The following is a 17109-nucleotide window of genomic DNA, read 5'->3' as shown; positions in this document are numbered from 1 at the left end:
CCCTCTATTGCTTCATTACTTTCATTTACTAAATAAGGAATTGCATGAATCTTTAATTAAGTGGTGCTAAGCAAGACACTAAATACAGGCACTGTTACAAACTGCCTAACTCACAGCGAAGATGCCAAAATATGTAACATTTATTGAGGACCCAAAGAATTATCCAGAAAATTGACTAATTTTCACTTCTCACCACTTCGCCTCTTCCTCTGGAAGATCCCATGGTTCATAAGTAGCCAAACCACTGATAGAAAATAGTACATCAAGAGCAATTTAATGTTTTATAAATGTGCATGTACAAATATGCACATGAAATGCATTTACATGTTATCTGGGTGTCCTGGAGTCAAATTAGGAATGTACGAAAGACATAGGGGCAGATTCCGAGTGTTCGTGTCTTAGTAAATCGGCCCCATAATTTTGGCATTTCTTCAAGTTCACTATCATTATTATAGTCAAATACTGAATTCAAAGCGGAGCATGACAGACAAAACTAGATCAATAGCCAGGGCTAATTGTGCAGGATTTTTTTGGAGTACCTTGTATATTACAAATTTAGCCATTGCAAACCTAGCAAAAATGTATGGCATCTGGCCAAATGCCAAGGCACTATTCTCACAAATAATGTGCCCATTTAAATACCATACACATAGGGGCATATTTATTATATTGTGTAAGCCAACATCACAGGTGATGTTGCCCAATCAGATTGTTGCTTTTGTTTTCTAACTTTTGGTGACCGTTAAAATCTAAATGTTTATTGGTTGCTATGGGCAACATAACCAGTAATGTTGACTTACACCAGGGATACACAACCAGTGGCTCGGAGGCAACATGTTGCTCACCAACCCCTTGGATGTTGCTCTCAGTGCCCCCAAACCAGGGAGATATTTTTGAATTCCTGACTTGGTGGCAAGTTTTGGTTGAATAAAAACAAGATTTACTACCAAATAGAGCCCCCTGTAAGTTGATAGTGTGCATAGAGCAGGGATCCCCAACCTTTTATACCCGTGAGCCACATTCAAATGGAAAAAGTGTTGGAGAGCAACACAAGCATGAAAAATGTTCCTGGGGTGACAATAAGAGCTATAATTGGCTACTTAATAGCCCCTATGTGGACTGGCTGCCTATAGAAGGGTCTGTTTGGCATTATACTGGGTTTTTATGGCACCAAAACTGATCTCCTTACCAAAAATTCAAAAATAAGCACCTGCTTTGAGGCCACTCGGAGCAACATTCAAGGAGTTGGAGAGCAACATGTTGCTCACGAGCCACTGGTTGGGGAACACTGGCATAGAGGCTGCCTAATAGTCAATCTTAGCCCTTATTTGGCACCTCCATGAACTTTTATGACTGTGGCTAACGAGTAAGAAAGGTTGGGACCCCTGGCTTACACACTTTAATAAATATGCCCTATAGTGTTTGCACTTACCTGCATTAATCTATACAAGCACACTGCAGCACTTTCCTTGTTGTTCCTACCATTGTTCATGAAGTACAAAGTGGCAGTGAATTAGGGGCACAACATAAGGGTTGATTCACTAAGGTGCGTTAAAACGAGCGCTATTTATAGCATGCGTTAAAAATTTTATTGTGTCTTATTTTTCGCATCTTAACGCACGATTCAAGAGGATACTTGCGTTAATTTAGACGCGATGCTGTTTGCGTTAAGTCGTGAAGACTATTTTCGTGCGGTATTTGACGCAATGCACACTAATTTACGCAGCACGCTACTTGACGCGCGCGCTAATTAACGCACGTGCGCTACTTATTGAGCACATGCTATATTAGCCATACACACCATTACGTCTGTAAAACTACTTTTCTGAAACTGACCATTTCCCTGCAAACTGGAGGCTGCATCACTCTAGGGCCAACGCATACTTGAATAAATCACACTGCAAAGTCCATATTGTGTTGCCAAAAGCTCATGAACTGTACTTTTCTATAATTACCGCCTGCCCCAAGTAGGTGTTAATTTTCGCACAGACTAATGCGATATTTATCACGTCTAAGGGGCACATTTGCTTACTCACGAACGGGCTGAATGCGTCCGATTGCGTTTTTTTTGTAATGATCGGTATTTGGCGATTTTTCGGAAAATTGTCGCGACTTTTTTGTTGCCATTCCGAATGTTGCGCAAAATCTGGCGATTTTTTAGTAGCGTTACTACTTGCGCAAAAAGTCGAGACTTTTTCGTAGCCTTCTCGCCGAGTACGAAAGATTCGGATTCATTCAAGCTTCAGTATGGTGACTTTCCTTGGCCCGGGTTGGAGCTGCAGAGTGCCATTGAGCCCTATGGGAGGCTTTCCTTGGGCCAGGTTGGAGCTGCAGAGTGCCATTGAGCCCTATGGGAGACTTTTCTTGGGCCAGGTTGGAGCTGCAGGGTGCCATTCAGTCCTATGGGAGGCTTCCAAAATCATGCTAAGTCTGAAAGTTTCGGCCGCCGCTTACGAGCGCTCAATACGAAAAAGTCGCAACAAGATACGAGCGAATCGTTATGGCTATGAAAACTCGCGTTTTTTCGCGAAAATCATATTGGTAACGAAAAAGTCACGACAATTTCCAAAAAGTCGTAAAGGCGCCGAAAAAAATCGCAAAAAATACGAAAAAGACGCAAAATGTTCGTTTTCCAATCGGAATTTTTCCAATTCGGATTCGAATTTGTGTCTTAGTAAATCAGCCCCTAAGTGTTTGTGAATCATGCGTTAGTATTATTTCTGCCCGAGAATTAACACAATGCGGTAAAATTAACGCATTTGGTTGCACGCTATTTAACCCACGCGATATGCAACTTAACGCATGCGATAATACTTTAGCAAATCACACGTTTTTTTTTCGCGTCTATTTTAACGCAAAAAAGCATGCAATAACGCTTATCAACCTTTAGTGAATCAACCCTATTGCCCTGTACTTTACACTTGCCTCAACCTGGTGTTAAGTATACTCTGTAATTCTGGCAAAGAACGCTGCACTGTAGGTTAAAATAAAATGCCATATTGCTTCAATGGTTTTTAACATTGCTGTTTTTTTGTGAATAGTGGCTTATACTGCATGCTGAGAGCTGAGATTGTTACATTGCAAAATCAAATTTCCCTACTTTTACAATAATATATAACAAAGATATCAACTCTCCTAATCTTATTTGGGAGTGGTACAAATAATGCCTGGGCAGAGTATAGTGTGGACACAATCTGGCCATAACTGCATAGTCACCCTTTAATTTATATAGCACCAACATATTACATAGCTATATATATATATATATATATATATATATATATATATATATGTATATTCAACATGTTATGCCACCATTTGTACTAACAACTCCCAGCATCCGCTGACAGACTGGGTGTGGGAGATAAGTGTTGATCAGACAGTTGCAGCAGACAGACAATTTATGCTGGATACCCCTGTATTTATGAATAGATTGATATGCTATACTTCCTCTGTGACAGGAGTCATTTTTGGTAAAACATTGTGTGATTATTTGCGTTTAAACGGCAATAGACATAATATGAAATAATTCTTGGTTCGCACGGTAAAACACGGGTTAACATATTTATTTGCAATTGCTCCATTACAAACACGTGTGCAATCTCGCCCGATGGAACAGCGATTTTTGCAGTTGTTTACAAGCACGCCTATGTACCGACTGCAGCCTTGCCGTACTTTGGCTGAAATCCCCCATCAATTCATTCAGACGCTTAGGAAATATTTAGTACAGCCTAACTGCAGAATCCAGAGCAATGCAGTCTATTTAGACCAGGGCACTCTGACAATTTATAGTTGCACTATCGAGCATTTTTTTTCCTGGCGATTCCTATAATATTTTTTTTCTCTGCTTGACCGCCCATGGTTTCGCCGACCATTAAAAAAAAATCACAACGGGGCTGGTTAGGAAATAGCCCTCCCCACACTGTTGTTTACTTCTCCTCACAACCAGGCGATAGTTTCCCGCCCACTGCGAGAGGCACAAGAAAAGCCAGACAATCCTAGTCACCAATAACAGTGCGCCAAACCCTCATCTGGCCCGAAGCTTAACCAATAAGCGTTGTCAAGGCCCCGCCTTCTTACTACTGGCAGCTTTGCGGCAGAGGGGCGCGTCCCTCCCCCTGCAGCCACCAATAAGATGGCTGTTTACATTCTACAGCGTGAGTAAAAAAACAGGCGGGGTGACAGAAGTATTATTATTACGCCTGCCCATTTTCATGTAGATTTAGGCAAAGCGCAAGATGATTGGCTAGATAGACTGTCATTGATCTCTCGGAACCCCTTAGCTGTTTTTCTTCTGTGTTTTATTGGTAGGCGGTGGAGTCTCAGGGTGACGCATCCGGGCGGGGTCACATGTTGTTTTCGCCGTGCACCTTTCCCTCCCCCCTCCAGCTACAGTCTGTCTGTATTGAGTACGCGCGGCAGGAGTATTCTGCCGTCTCCCCGGTTTTGTTTGGGGGCAAAGAGTTTCCATTGAGCGAGCAAAATGAGTGCAATTTAGCGTCCAGTGTGTGGAAGACGAGCCGCATACCGCTTCATTCATCGGCAGAGGGAGGAGAAGTAGCGGGGCGCGCATACACCGGCTGCCGCAGAGACAGGGCTACAGCCAGCAGCGGGGTTTCCCCATCCCTCCATGGCGGGGGTGCTGTGTCCTGAGGAGGACAGATCCAGCCGAGCAGCCGTAAGGATGCTTCCTCCGCAGCCGTGCCCAGATGAGAGCGGCGGATACAGGCGGATGTCTGGACCAACGCTGTCACAGGTACAGGAGGAGCCGGCAGTCGAGCCCCCGCAGCCGCCGCTAGCCGCCTCCTCAGCGGAGGATGATGTTCGGAAGCGGGGCTACCTGCGGAAGCAGAAGCACGGCCACAAGCGCTACTTCGTGCTGCGGAGCCAGAGCCACCTGGGTCCCGCCCGGCTGGAGTACTACGACAACGAGAAGAAGTTCCGGAGCGGCCAGCGGAGCGGCTGCCACCCCAAGAGAGTCATCCCACTCTACCTCTGCTTCACCGCCAGCCGCCGGGCGGATGCCAAGAACAAGCACCTGGTGGCTCTCTATACCAAGGACGAGTACTTCGCCATGGCGGCGGAGAGCGAGCAGGAGCAGGACGCCTGGTACCAGGCCCTCAGCGAGCTCATCAATGAGAGCAAGGGCGCCTGCCTGGACACCGAGGAGCTGGAGGAGAATTACGGCACCCTCAGGCCGGGCACTGTCTTCAAAGAGGTGTGGCAGGTCAATGTGAAGCCCAGGGGGCTGGGGCAGGCCAAGAATCTGTCCGGGGTCTATCGGCTGTGCCTGTCCAGTAAGGCGGTGCATCTGGTCAAGCTCAACTCCGATGTAGCCTGCGTCCATCTGCTGCTCATGAACATCCGCCGGTGCGGCCATTCCGAGAACTACTTCTTCATTGAGGTCGGCCGTTCCTCCTCAACCGGGGCAGGGGAGCTGTGGATGCAGGTGGATGACTGTGTAGTGGCGCAGCACATGCATGAGACTTTCCTAGAGACCATGAAGGCTCTCAAGGCCTATTCCGAATTCAGGCCCAGGAGTAAGAGCCAGTCCTCCGGTACTAATCCCATCTCTTTCATCACCACCAGAAGGTACTTGGGCAACCTGCCTCCCAGCCAGACAGGGCTGCAAAGAAGATCCAGGACTGAGAGTGTGGTGGGAACACCCCCATCTGCTAAGAATAATTCTTTTCGTTTTAGAACCTCCAGCGAAGGAGAGGGTACAATGACCAGACCTTTCAGGTCAGTGACTGGGAGCCTGAGCCATTTAAATACTGCGCGGATTAACCTGGGGAAGCAAGAAGGCGCTGGGAGGTATGTCAGAGCACCTTTCAATTCTGGGTACCACTCCAGGTCTGCATCATTACCCGTGTCTCATTTTCCATCTGCTACCAGTCCTATAAGTGTGTGTTCTAGCAGCGGACATGGGTCTGCATCTGAAACTTTGACCAGACCATCTAGTTCCTCTGTTTGTGGGTCCCCTAGTGATGGTGGGTTCATTTCCTCTGATGAGTATGGTTCAAGCCCTGGTGACCTGAGGTATTTCCGTGTTAGAAGTAATACTCCAGATTCCTTGGGCAATACACCCCCTATACAGGAGGAAAACACATTAAGTGACTACATGTCAATGAGCACACACAGCCACCCAGATTCTAAGGATGATTATATGGAAGCTGATAAATGTTTTAGGAAAAGGACATACTCTCTAACTAAACCTACAAAGTCTGCATCACAGCAGAAGTCCCAGGCTGCCATTTCTTTGGACGAGGACTCAGAAGAGATTAACAAACAGTTTGCCTATGCTGAATCACCAAAGCTGAAAGACAGTAGCCATGTAGAGGATTATAGTAATGGTATAATTGATTCTGTTTGTAACCACAGCAGAAGTAAAGCCAGTGATGATGGCTACATGCCAATGATGCCTTCTAATTCATATGATAGTGACTACTTGCCCATGGCCCCAAAAACTGTGTCTGCACCAAAACAAATTAATAGGTGTCCCTCTCAGGGGGATTCAAAAGGGTATATGATGATGTTTCCAATTAATAGTTCACCTGTCAAAAATGTATTTGGAGGGGCTGCTACTAAAAGTAACATTGAAAAACTGAGTAATGGAGGCTACATGGACATGTCATATGGGAATTCCATAAAGCAGATTAATGACTCTAATGTAACAAATAATAATAATTCTAGGGGATTGAGTTCCTACTTTTCACTGCCTAGGAGCTTTAAAAACTTGACTAAGCAGAACATTGATCACAATGAATATGTTCCAATGTCTTCACCTGGAAAGCTGCTACATTTGGGTGCAGAAAATGGAGTGGGTGTTTGTAAGGAAGGAGCAGTTAATGATATAGCTAAGACTGAATTAAAATCCTCCGGTAACATACTAGATCAGCAAGTTAAAAGGCCTACTAAACTTACTCTAGGCATCAGAGGAAGTAATACCATACCAAGAATGTTTGATCACTCTGCCCCAGCTGAACCTACTAGTCCTGGAGAGTATATAAACATTGACTTCAGTGATAAAGCAAGTAGTACCCCATATTCCCTATCTGCTGAAGGGTCACCTTCCTCTTTGGGGTCAAGCTGTGATCATCGGCAGTCCCCATTATCTGACTACATGAGTGTGGATATTGATGTACAGTCTCCAAAAGCAACAGCGGAACTGTCTAACTCTTTAACGGACATTTCATCATATGCATGCACTGTTGTCTCTAGAATGCAGCCAAATGCTGATTATGCCAAGCTTCCCTGCGGTACAGCTTGTGTCAGCAAAACGGACAACAGGATTGATGATTACACCACAATGACTTTTAACATGGCGATGACCCCACCAAGATCATTTGCCAGTGAAACAGAAAATGGTACAAAAGTGGACAGTCCCTCATCAATTGTGAATCGGTTGTGTATTGGGGATATGACCTCTCTTAACAGTGGATTTTCTTTACCAAATCCTTTGCCTGAACCTATAGCTGGACCTAAAGTTATCCGTGCAGACCAACAGGGAAGGCGGAGGCACAGTTCTGAAACTTTCTCCTCTGCCAGCACGGTGACCACTTCCTCATCTTGCTTTACTGAAAGTGGCAAAAGGCACAGCTCGGCCTCATTTGACAATGTCTGGCTTAAGCCTGATGAAAACAGTTGTGAGCAAGATAATAAAATGTCAAGAAATTGCTCCACAGGGTTTCAGAATGGGTTAAATTACATAGCTTTGAGTATGCATGATGGTGTTTGTGAACCAGCATCAACAGCTTGCCATCAGCACCAAAACGGAAGTAGAAATCTGGAAAGTGGGGGTTACGTCAGCATTGACTTCACAAGGTCTGACTGTCTGAAGTGTCCCTCTTCTAGAAAAGGTTTGTAACAGGTTTTTTTTTTTTTTTTTTCCTAGAGCCCCTGTCTAATTTGAACATTTCATTTATTCATGCTTTGTGTTTTGCTTTTTCTGTAACTGCTTTCAAAACCAATGCATGGTTCTATTAAGCATTTTGCTTAGTCTGCTAGTACTGCTGTCCCTTTCCTCCCTTTTGCTTTTCATTTTCTCTAACTGCTTACTGGTGAGGTGGCACCTCTGCTTTGCAGGCAAACTTCTTGCTGTTGAAATAACTATGTAGTACAGCTGGTGCGTGGGCATCTTGTTTATTTGGCAGTCTGTTTTTTAAAGCATTATTTAACCACCTTTACACATCAGGACTGGCTACTAATTTTAGCTCAGATAAGGTTACAGTTGTCACAAAATGCTTCTGTAAAATGTTCTTAGTTGTTTTTTTTTTGTGAAATAAACTGCACCATATATTAAACTATATTTAGACTGTGGCTGACAGTCTAACTTAGCTTCAAAGTTATTAAAAAGGACATTAATTTCACCAGTTCTGCATAGTGATCATATAATCCGATTTTAGAAGTTTGCCTCATATGAAAAGTTATCTGCCATGTCACAAATGTACAAACTGCTATGTTACAAGCCATATTATTACTAAGTATTTATAAAACATCAACATATTCCACAGCATTGTACAATGAAAACATAAACATACAAGGAAATTTACAAAAAATGTACAGTTAATCTTTGCCTATATCAATTTTTAGAGACTTGGGGACTGCTTTACATCTTGGAATTAAAACTGCCTGGTTGCTAGGGCTTATTTACCCCAGCAACCAGTTAGTCTGTTATTTTGATGCTGGGGTCAGTGTCTCTGGTGACAAAATAGCATTTTCAGTTGCAGCCTACAAAGGTCTAATGAGTCAAAAATCATAAAAATGAACACAGTAATCTTTAACTATCTGAAATGTTGAAAAGCACCAACGGTGTAAACTGCAGTAGGGGATGGATGAACAGTTAAAATAGATGTATGGGGTGTGGCTAGCTTTGATTTGGAAAGAGAAATGGGGTGTAATATCATCAAATGGCACATATTAAAGTAAAATTTGTTTCCCTTACCAGGGCCTGGCTAATAGAGCTAACACTCTGATTGGGGGAAACAATACTACTTTGGGCAGAAAATGCTCCTAGGGGCGCTATGCCATCCTTGCCAGGAGGCAGCTCTCAGTTTGGGCAGTCATATTGGTACTCTAAGCAAATAATGAGGAGTGTCCCTGTTCCCTCCTCAGGTACATGCATGTGGTGTAGGAATTGTATGACACGTGCATAATGAGCAAGCCTCTGGTGTGTTTGGCATAGTGCTCGCTAGGAGCAGTTTTTGGTCAAAATAATATTGTTTCCCCCAGTGGAGTGCAGGCTCTGTAAGACAGTAGGGAAAACAATGATTTGTGCCCTTGGTGACCCCCATGATGGTGGTAGATGGTTTTATCCTCTTAGTTGTTTTTTTTATTCTCATAGAAAGTCAGTGTTACCACCCTGTAGCCTAAGGCCATTTTTGCAGGTGTTTTGCTAAAAACATATGGTCAGTGCTGTTACTGTGTACAGTATAATCTCACCTTCTGAACCAAGCAATATTTCAAGTTAATGTTTGATTCTAAAATATTACAAGCACCCAAATGTTATAAGGACATATTATTAGCAGACACATTGTTATATACACCTCGTCTACATCTATTTCCATTTACTCTTGATTCATCATAGAGCTTGGTTATGGCTGGAGAAGCTGGTTACATTTGACTAAATTGACCATACATATATTAAACCAGTGTCTCCTGGGGACCCAAAACTATATGGCATGTGTTCCTGAACCATGGACAATATATGTGTGCAGAAGCTAGAGTTTAGTATTAGAAACTGCATGTTTAGTGTAGCCAGTAACACAAGGAAAACACAAGTGTCAAATTTCTTAAAAAGAAAAAAAATGAATTTATATTAAAATACCTGCCATCTTTTAGCACAAATGATTTCAGTTTTTCTAAATGCCAATTTAAAATATCCCCAAAAATGTAGTGCATAAACTACCAAAAGTGGCCCTAATAGACCTGAGATAAACATTGCCTGCAAGAGCTTGATGGGGAACAAATATGTCGCTGTACATTATGTTCCGGAGAGAAAATCGTGATAGCTCAAAGTAATGCATTTTTGTGTTACTACTTCTTTAATATCAGGGTTGGATATGAAAACAAGCTTCCCTATCATCAACTGCTGAGAAACTTAGTGCATTGTGATTGGTTACCCACAAATAAAAAAAGCATTTCTGTACATTAATATATGTTGATATAACAGTTGTTCAGCTAGTAATTGTCGCTTGTTTATAAGCATAAGTAGCTATTCTCTCTGTGTCATGTGTCTGTCATAGTGGCTGCTGTATTAGCCCACAGCTTGTTATTGCCCTCCAGCCCTAGCAGTCCATCTGGGAGGGACTCACTGCATATCTGGTCCCTGTTGGACCACTGTAGTTAGGAATTTGTTAATTGAAGGGGAGCTAATCCCCCTGTGTAATTTTAACCTCCTAGTTTTGCTGTATAGGCCCTTCTGCCCCTACAGCTACCTGAAGGATGGTGGGCTGATTCTGTGGGGCTAATGGTAAATCAACGGTTGGTGGTGGGGATGTTTGTTTCCCTCCAAGGCCAATGACACAAAGGATATTTTAAGTGGTCTGTAGCTTTTTTGGGTGCCATTTCTAAAATAATCATATTCCTTTTATGGGATATACCTGCAAGGGCTTGCACAGTCAAGAATTTTCTCTCAAAAAGTGTGGCACTTTCTGATTTTTAGTATTATGCACCTGCAGGATACAAAGAATTGCTCTAAGTACCTTTACTGTTAGGCACATTCAGCACTGTTACCACTTGAAAATAGTGTGCTGTAACACAGAGGGCCCACAAGGTGACTGTAGCATGTTCAAGGGTTCTAAATTAAAAGTATTGGTTTTTCATTGGATATTATTACTGTTAGGTAAATATCATTTATAGGTAGTAAAACTAAAAGGGCACAAATGTATGCTTTTGGAGTAACTTGTTGTGGCACACAGTATACACTAGTTAGACGGTGTGATGTAGGTGTTCATATGCGGGTGTGTTCTGTCTGCCACATAATTTCGCATACTCAGTGGTCCTAATTGGTGTTCATTTTGGGGCAAACCATTCAGTCCTACTGCCGGACACAAATGTTAGCAGCAGTATAAATGTCTGATTGATCAAGACTAAAAGTGCACAAGTGTTGTGTGTATGCCACATACTTTGAACCTGTGCTAGAGGAGAAGCCCATATAAAAGAGGCAATCTAGCCTCTACAGCATCTTGGTGTTTATCATAATTATTGAGCTGTGGCACGTGCCTGCCTTTGGCATGTCTGAAGGTTACCCCCTTACTCACTCCCTACCTCTTCCCTTAATGTTAATTGGCAGTCTCCTAAAAGTACCAGTGGTGTCATCAGGATGCATTCTAATAAACTTTTTCAGGCAATTTTTTTTTTTTTTTTGAATGATTGCCTGCACCATATGTTGACTGGGCCATATATTGTTGCAAAGATCTAGTGTTTAACGGATGTCTCTGTTCAGTTATGCACGGTGTTTGGAAATAGGCATAAATGAGTAGCAACTATGGGAGTTTCTGCGTAAACCATACCCTGCCTAAAAACACAGTAGGAACATGAACATATTTGCATATTTTTCTCTTAGGGTAATGGCACACTTGAGCTTCATGGTTTTAGGGAGCCTAAAATTACAGGGCCAGAACTGCCCCCATAGATATCCGTGAAATCACTTGACAAGAGTTGGCTTGAAGGCAAGTCTGAGGGGAAGTTTTGAACATGCCGGCACTGTGTTTGGGTTACTTAAAAATGCAGTGCCCTGTGTGCCACTGCCCTTTCTCTGTGTAGCCATTCAGGCCTTCAAAACTTCCATTGTGCCTGACGTCTCCTATCAGCAATATCAGTTAAAGTGCAGTCATTAAGGGAAATAGAATGAATAGTTATACTATTCCCTTAATTAGCCTGATAACCCCTATGTATGTACTAATTTATAGTATAAGATTGATACACTGTGTGAACACAATACAAGTTATGTGAGTTTTGTAGGTTTGTCAGAAGGCAGTTTTCCAGTATTTAATCACATTTCTATGGTCTGATCATTAAATAGTAGCAAAGTAGTCTGACCTGCAACCTGGTACCCGTTTCATTGCAGTGGAATGATTATCAGTGCATTGTTGCTTAGTTCACATGCTGTGTTTTAAGTGATTAGTATATAAAACCTCTCTAGCCAAATTTACTTCAGTCCACTAAAGCCCTGTTTCATAGCCTTGGCACCCCAGATGTTTCTACACTACTTGCTTTTGCATTGATAATATGGTGAAGGATTCTGGGAGCTGAAGTCCAGCAACATCTGGGGATTGCAAAGTTAAGAAACACAACAATAAAGCCTTGAACATTCAAGTCCTAGCATGATCAGCTGTAATAATAAAGAAGGTTTTATTCCAGTTGTTTATATAGCTGTTCTCTAAGCAGTTTTTAGGTTGAAGTCCTTTGCTTGGGTTTTAGTTCTCAAACACCAATATAAACATTGTATCAAAATTATCACGTGTCAACTTGTAATTGTGTTACAATTATTGAGTGCACGCACAGTTTAACAGGTTGTCTTAACCTTCATTTAACTCTCTCTACATTGTTACCTTGCAATTGTCATGTTGTGGCAACTATTCAGTAATAACACAGCACTGAGGACACTTTCTTATACTGCTCTCGTTTGTATTTAAGGGATAGGGACCTATGATTGTAAGCTCCTCTGGTGCAGGGACTGATGTGAATGATGTATAATCTCTGTAAAGTGCTGTGGAAATGTGTTGGCGCTATATAAATACAGGAAGTAAAAAAATAAATTACAGTAAGTGGTATATTATTCCCTGTTTAGGTATGAGGCCTGAAGGGCGTGTGTTTGTGCCACCCATATAGCATGAATGCACATATAGTTGCCATAGCAATCTCACAGTGGGCATCACAGGGTTAAAATGATCACCAATGAAAGAATCTATAGATCAGATCCTGCTTGTAGCTGTTTTTTCTCATATCCCAACTTTTAGAAGAATCTAGTGCAGATATCTCTCTCCATCTAATGGTTAATTTGTAACCTTGCCTTCTGTTATTTCCTGCCTATTTTATTACAGCTGTAAGTGAACACTAAAAACACTTCATGGCCTTTTTCTAAGTGACATTTTGTGCAGTTCTTTGTTGAGGATTAATTGACTTTATTTGTATTTTATTTTCCACAGACTGAGTGCATTACCATGGAAACCATACAGAAGAAAGTGTCACCCCAGCCTTTCCGCTGGAAACCAGACGACTCGGAAGAAACGCAGGGATAGAATGCGTGAAGTTGTGCTGAATTGGAAATGGATACCCGCTTTCCCACACAGACTAACTGTACAGCCATTCAAAGCTTATTTTAATGTGTTGGCAAAGGAAGCTTATTTTTTTCTTTCAGCATAATTATTTTTATGAGAAATTCTCATTGCACGTCTTACAGTTTGTATATGAGATCTTGCTGTGCTTCTTATAGCAGTTCTGACTTTTAAAATGGGCAGGAATGGGACATGGAATCCATTTTATAGCTCAGTTCCACTCATTGAATCTTTTAAAATGGTGCCCACTTTGCTACCTGGGTGGATAAAATCTGGGTTCTAAAGGGTTCACTTACAGAACAGTATCTGTCAGCTTGTTAATGATCTATATATTAGTTCTACTTTTCTGGTACAGAAGAAAATATTAAATATGTAAAGTTAAGAAATATTTTGAAAATTTTAATTTTTTTTAAAGTCAAAGTATATGTATTTTACTTGATCTATATTATGGAAATATGCCTCAGAGAATGAACAAAGATGCATTTTTCTATGGTACGTGACTTGGAATAATATCACAGAGCTTCTGTTTGTGTGAGCCCCACTCATTTTCTTCTCTAAGTTATTCCCATACCTACAACCCCCTCTTCGTCATTTATTTTTTCTACGAGTTTCCAGTTTTGCAACTTCCTATGAGCCCCCCCTAACGCCTGCGATTTACTGCAAACTACAGAGTACAGTATTAATTGAACCGTGTAGGCCCCGGTGTATACAATCTGAAAAAACAAAAACGGACGGAAGGTACGTTCTAACTGTTGATCCGCGACTTTAACATAATGTAGCATCACATCTAACTGTTCTGAAAGGAAATGAATTTGAATTGTGCGGCGTTGCCATTTGCACGCATATTGATGGCGAACGAGGAACAGAGTCCTGGCAGCAATGTTTTTATGTGAATTACAAGAATCATTTAAGGTGCTAAATAAGTGGGTGTTACAGGTGTTTTTTTTTCTTTTTTTTTGGTTAAGGCCCTACACTGAGAAGAACTATGTCGCTGCATGATCTTGGTGGTTAGTGATTAATGTTTGCTAATGTTGTTTTAATGTGTATTATCTACATCATTAAATCCAGTCCTGCTTCTCCCATGTGAAAGCCTAATGCTGTCACTGTGAAACCAGGAGTATGCTCTGGCTATACCCCTTTCAGGCCAGTATGGAGTCATTCTGACAGTTTTACCACTACACAAAGGAATACTAATATGGGAGAGACACTTAGCTAGGACTGATCTCGCTGGGGACCATCGGTAGGAAATAATCAATATAATTTGTCTTACTTGCTGTGATTTAGGGTGAAAGCGACTGATGTGAATTGAATCCCAGGTTAAGTTACTGATGGCAGGTAATGCCCTTCCCTACTAAGCAACTCGCAGTACAACGATGGGTGATTTCATTCTGTTCGTTAGAAGACAAACCCACCGCACCCTTCCACTTCATCAGCATTTAAACTTCAGTATGTTAGCGGTATTTTTGTAAACGTTTAAGCGAGCACTTAAAGGCTCCATTTAGATTTGTGATCAATAGATTCAGATTGTACATATATGTGAAAATTTAAAGAACTGCTTTATGTACCAAAAAAGAAAAAAAAACAACCTTATTCAGAATGTGGATGAGTTCTAAACAGAATATACAATTTTATTTTCCATTAGCCAACTGGCGGTCAGTTCTTTGGAACACCTCTCTGGCTTGCTGTAGGTTATCTACAATTCCGTCTTCGCTTACTCACAAAAGTTGTTTTTTTAATGGAATTGAACAGTTGTCTTAATGCCCCGGCCCCAAAATTCCCTCCCCCCTTCTCTCTTGTGATCTAGCAGCTGCCAGTTCAGATCTTAACAACCTCAACCTTAGATTTATGTGAGTGTGTTAAAACAGGTACAGCATAAAATATGCAATCTCTTTAGTTTACAAACAAAATAAAACTAATTTATTCAGTATTGTGCTGGAATATAACTTTGGAGTATGTAAGCATATCACTAGATATTATCTTCCAGCTGCCAGTTTATGCTGCTGTATAGTTTAAAATTTACCAATGATGGAAGAAATGTTTTGTCCTGTAAATTTAATTTCATATTTGGAAGTTATTTTGTCTGTACAAATGAATTAAAGACATGGTTGGTACTGTTACCCTTTTGTTGTCATTCTTTGCATGCAACAGTTTGTATTCCAAATGACCAATTAGAAGTCCTGTCTCATTCTTGTTTGTTTCCTCCTTTTTTTGGGTTCATGTCACCATAGCTTATAGAATAGTTATTATTAACATTTATTTATAAAGCGCCAACATATTCTGCAGCACTGTACAATAAGTGGGTTACATACATTGGACATACAGAGTAACATATAAAGCAATCAATAACCGATACAAGAGGTGAAGAGAGCCCTGCCCAAAAGAGTTTACAATCTACTAGTTAATTATATATAATTAATAATGTAGTCTGTTGTAAAATATAAAGATACTATGGGGCAGATTTATGAAAATGTGAGATTAGAGCTCACCACAGAAAAGAAGCCTTTTTATGAAATGGTGAACTGTAGCTTTCACCCATTGATAAACTTTTAAAAATCCCATAGGGATAAGTAGAAAGTGGGAGAATCTGTGGTGAGCTCTAATCTCACATTTTCATAATTCCGCCTCGGTTCCATGATCATATAAGGGCATGAGGCTGAAGGCCAAGTGCTTTTATGCAGTTTATGGAACTCTAAGGTGTCCTCTAATATCCTCTCATTTTACATTTATCAGTTATAATTGGTGCTTAGTGATGTAATTTCTGTCACATGACTCACTGAAACTAATGTATTAAATATTGTACCCCCTGTTGTAAAATATGAGGAAATTAAAAGGCACCTCATAGTTTACCTGTATGCACTCTGCCTTCGGCTTCATGCTTTTATATGGTCATGATGATTACTATGACGATGGCTGCAGCGGCCAATTAAATTTCCAAATCTGCCGACTGGTGAACCAACTGATATCCAAGCTATATAGATTTTGGTTGAGATTGCCCAGCCATTATACACATTGTGACTATTGTGCAAAGGGCAGTTTTATGCACTTACGGATACACGCATGGCCTGCTCACTTGCCAGTGGCACATATGCATAAAACAAAAGTACATGCTATTGCTAATGTTCCTACTGTAATAAGCTTTGTATGAAATTACTGTGCGTTTTGTAACAAAACATGTAGATGTGAAAATGAGGCAGAAATAGTTGCAGTCCCATGATGCAGTTCTGTCAGCTAACATGGTCTACAGCCTCCAATCAGATATTGATCAGGAAAGAGACTATTTTAGGCACGAACACTAGCAAATAGGCCTGGGCATTATAGTGTTGTTCCTAATTGTTCTATTTTATGTTTATTGTCTTATTATATATAATATTATTATATTTACTGAGCCTGGATCCAGGCTCAGTAAAGCGTCATCCATGACATCATCTTGCGCCAGTCCAAGGTTTGATTTCATGTAAGACTTAAACCCTTTGATTTTAGTGTTACAATTCTACCTTCCCTACAGCTGCTTATCTGTAATGGCCATGGATCCAGTCCCAGGCAGGTAACATGAGGGACTGTTATAGCACATGAATAAAAAAAAAGTGTCCTATGCCTTGTAGTATTTTGAAGAAAAGAGAAAATCCACCTTTAAATAAACCTTTAGTCATTGGAAGAACATACAAACTCCTGGCAGAGTGTTTCCTGGGCTAGAAATGGGGTGATTCTTTTTCAGTTGCAACTGCTGCTTGGTTGCTAAGGTAGTTAAGCCATAGCAACTCAATCAGTTTAAATTCTAAATAACTGAAAACACAACACATGGAAAGTTGCATGTTGTCTTTAAATATTA

At 41.2% G+C, this 17109-nt stretch overlaps 1 protein-coding gene across 1 annotated transcript; it reads left to right on the top strand.

Annotated features, from left to right (window-relative positions):
• The first annotated feature begins 4427 nt into the window (after nucleotides 1–4427).
• On the top strand, nucleotides 4428–15397 carry irs4 (insulin receptor substrate 4). The gene is given in 2 exon segments (NM_001141997.1): nucleotides 4428–7859; nucleotides 13152–15397. Coding segments are annotated over 2 exon segments (3234 nt in total). The 5' UTR covers nucleotides 4428–4630; the 3' UTR covers nucleotides 13157–15397.
• The last annotated feature ends 1712 nt before the right edge of the window (nucleotides 15398–17109 follow it).

This window comes from Xenopus tropicalis, chromosome 8 (assembly GCF_000004195.4).
Source record: "Xenopus tropicalis strain Nigerian chromosome 8, UCB_Xtro_10.0, whole genome shotgun sequence".
NCBI classification, from domain to species: domain Eukaryota; kingdom Metazoa; phylum Chordata; class Amphibia; order Anura; family Pipidae; genus Xenopus; species Xenopus tropicalis.
The sequence above is the reverse complement of the archived record's forward strand: the minus strand, read 5'-3'. Positions and strand labels throughout refer to the sequence as shown.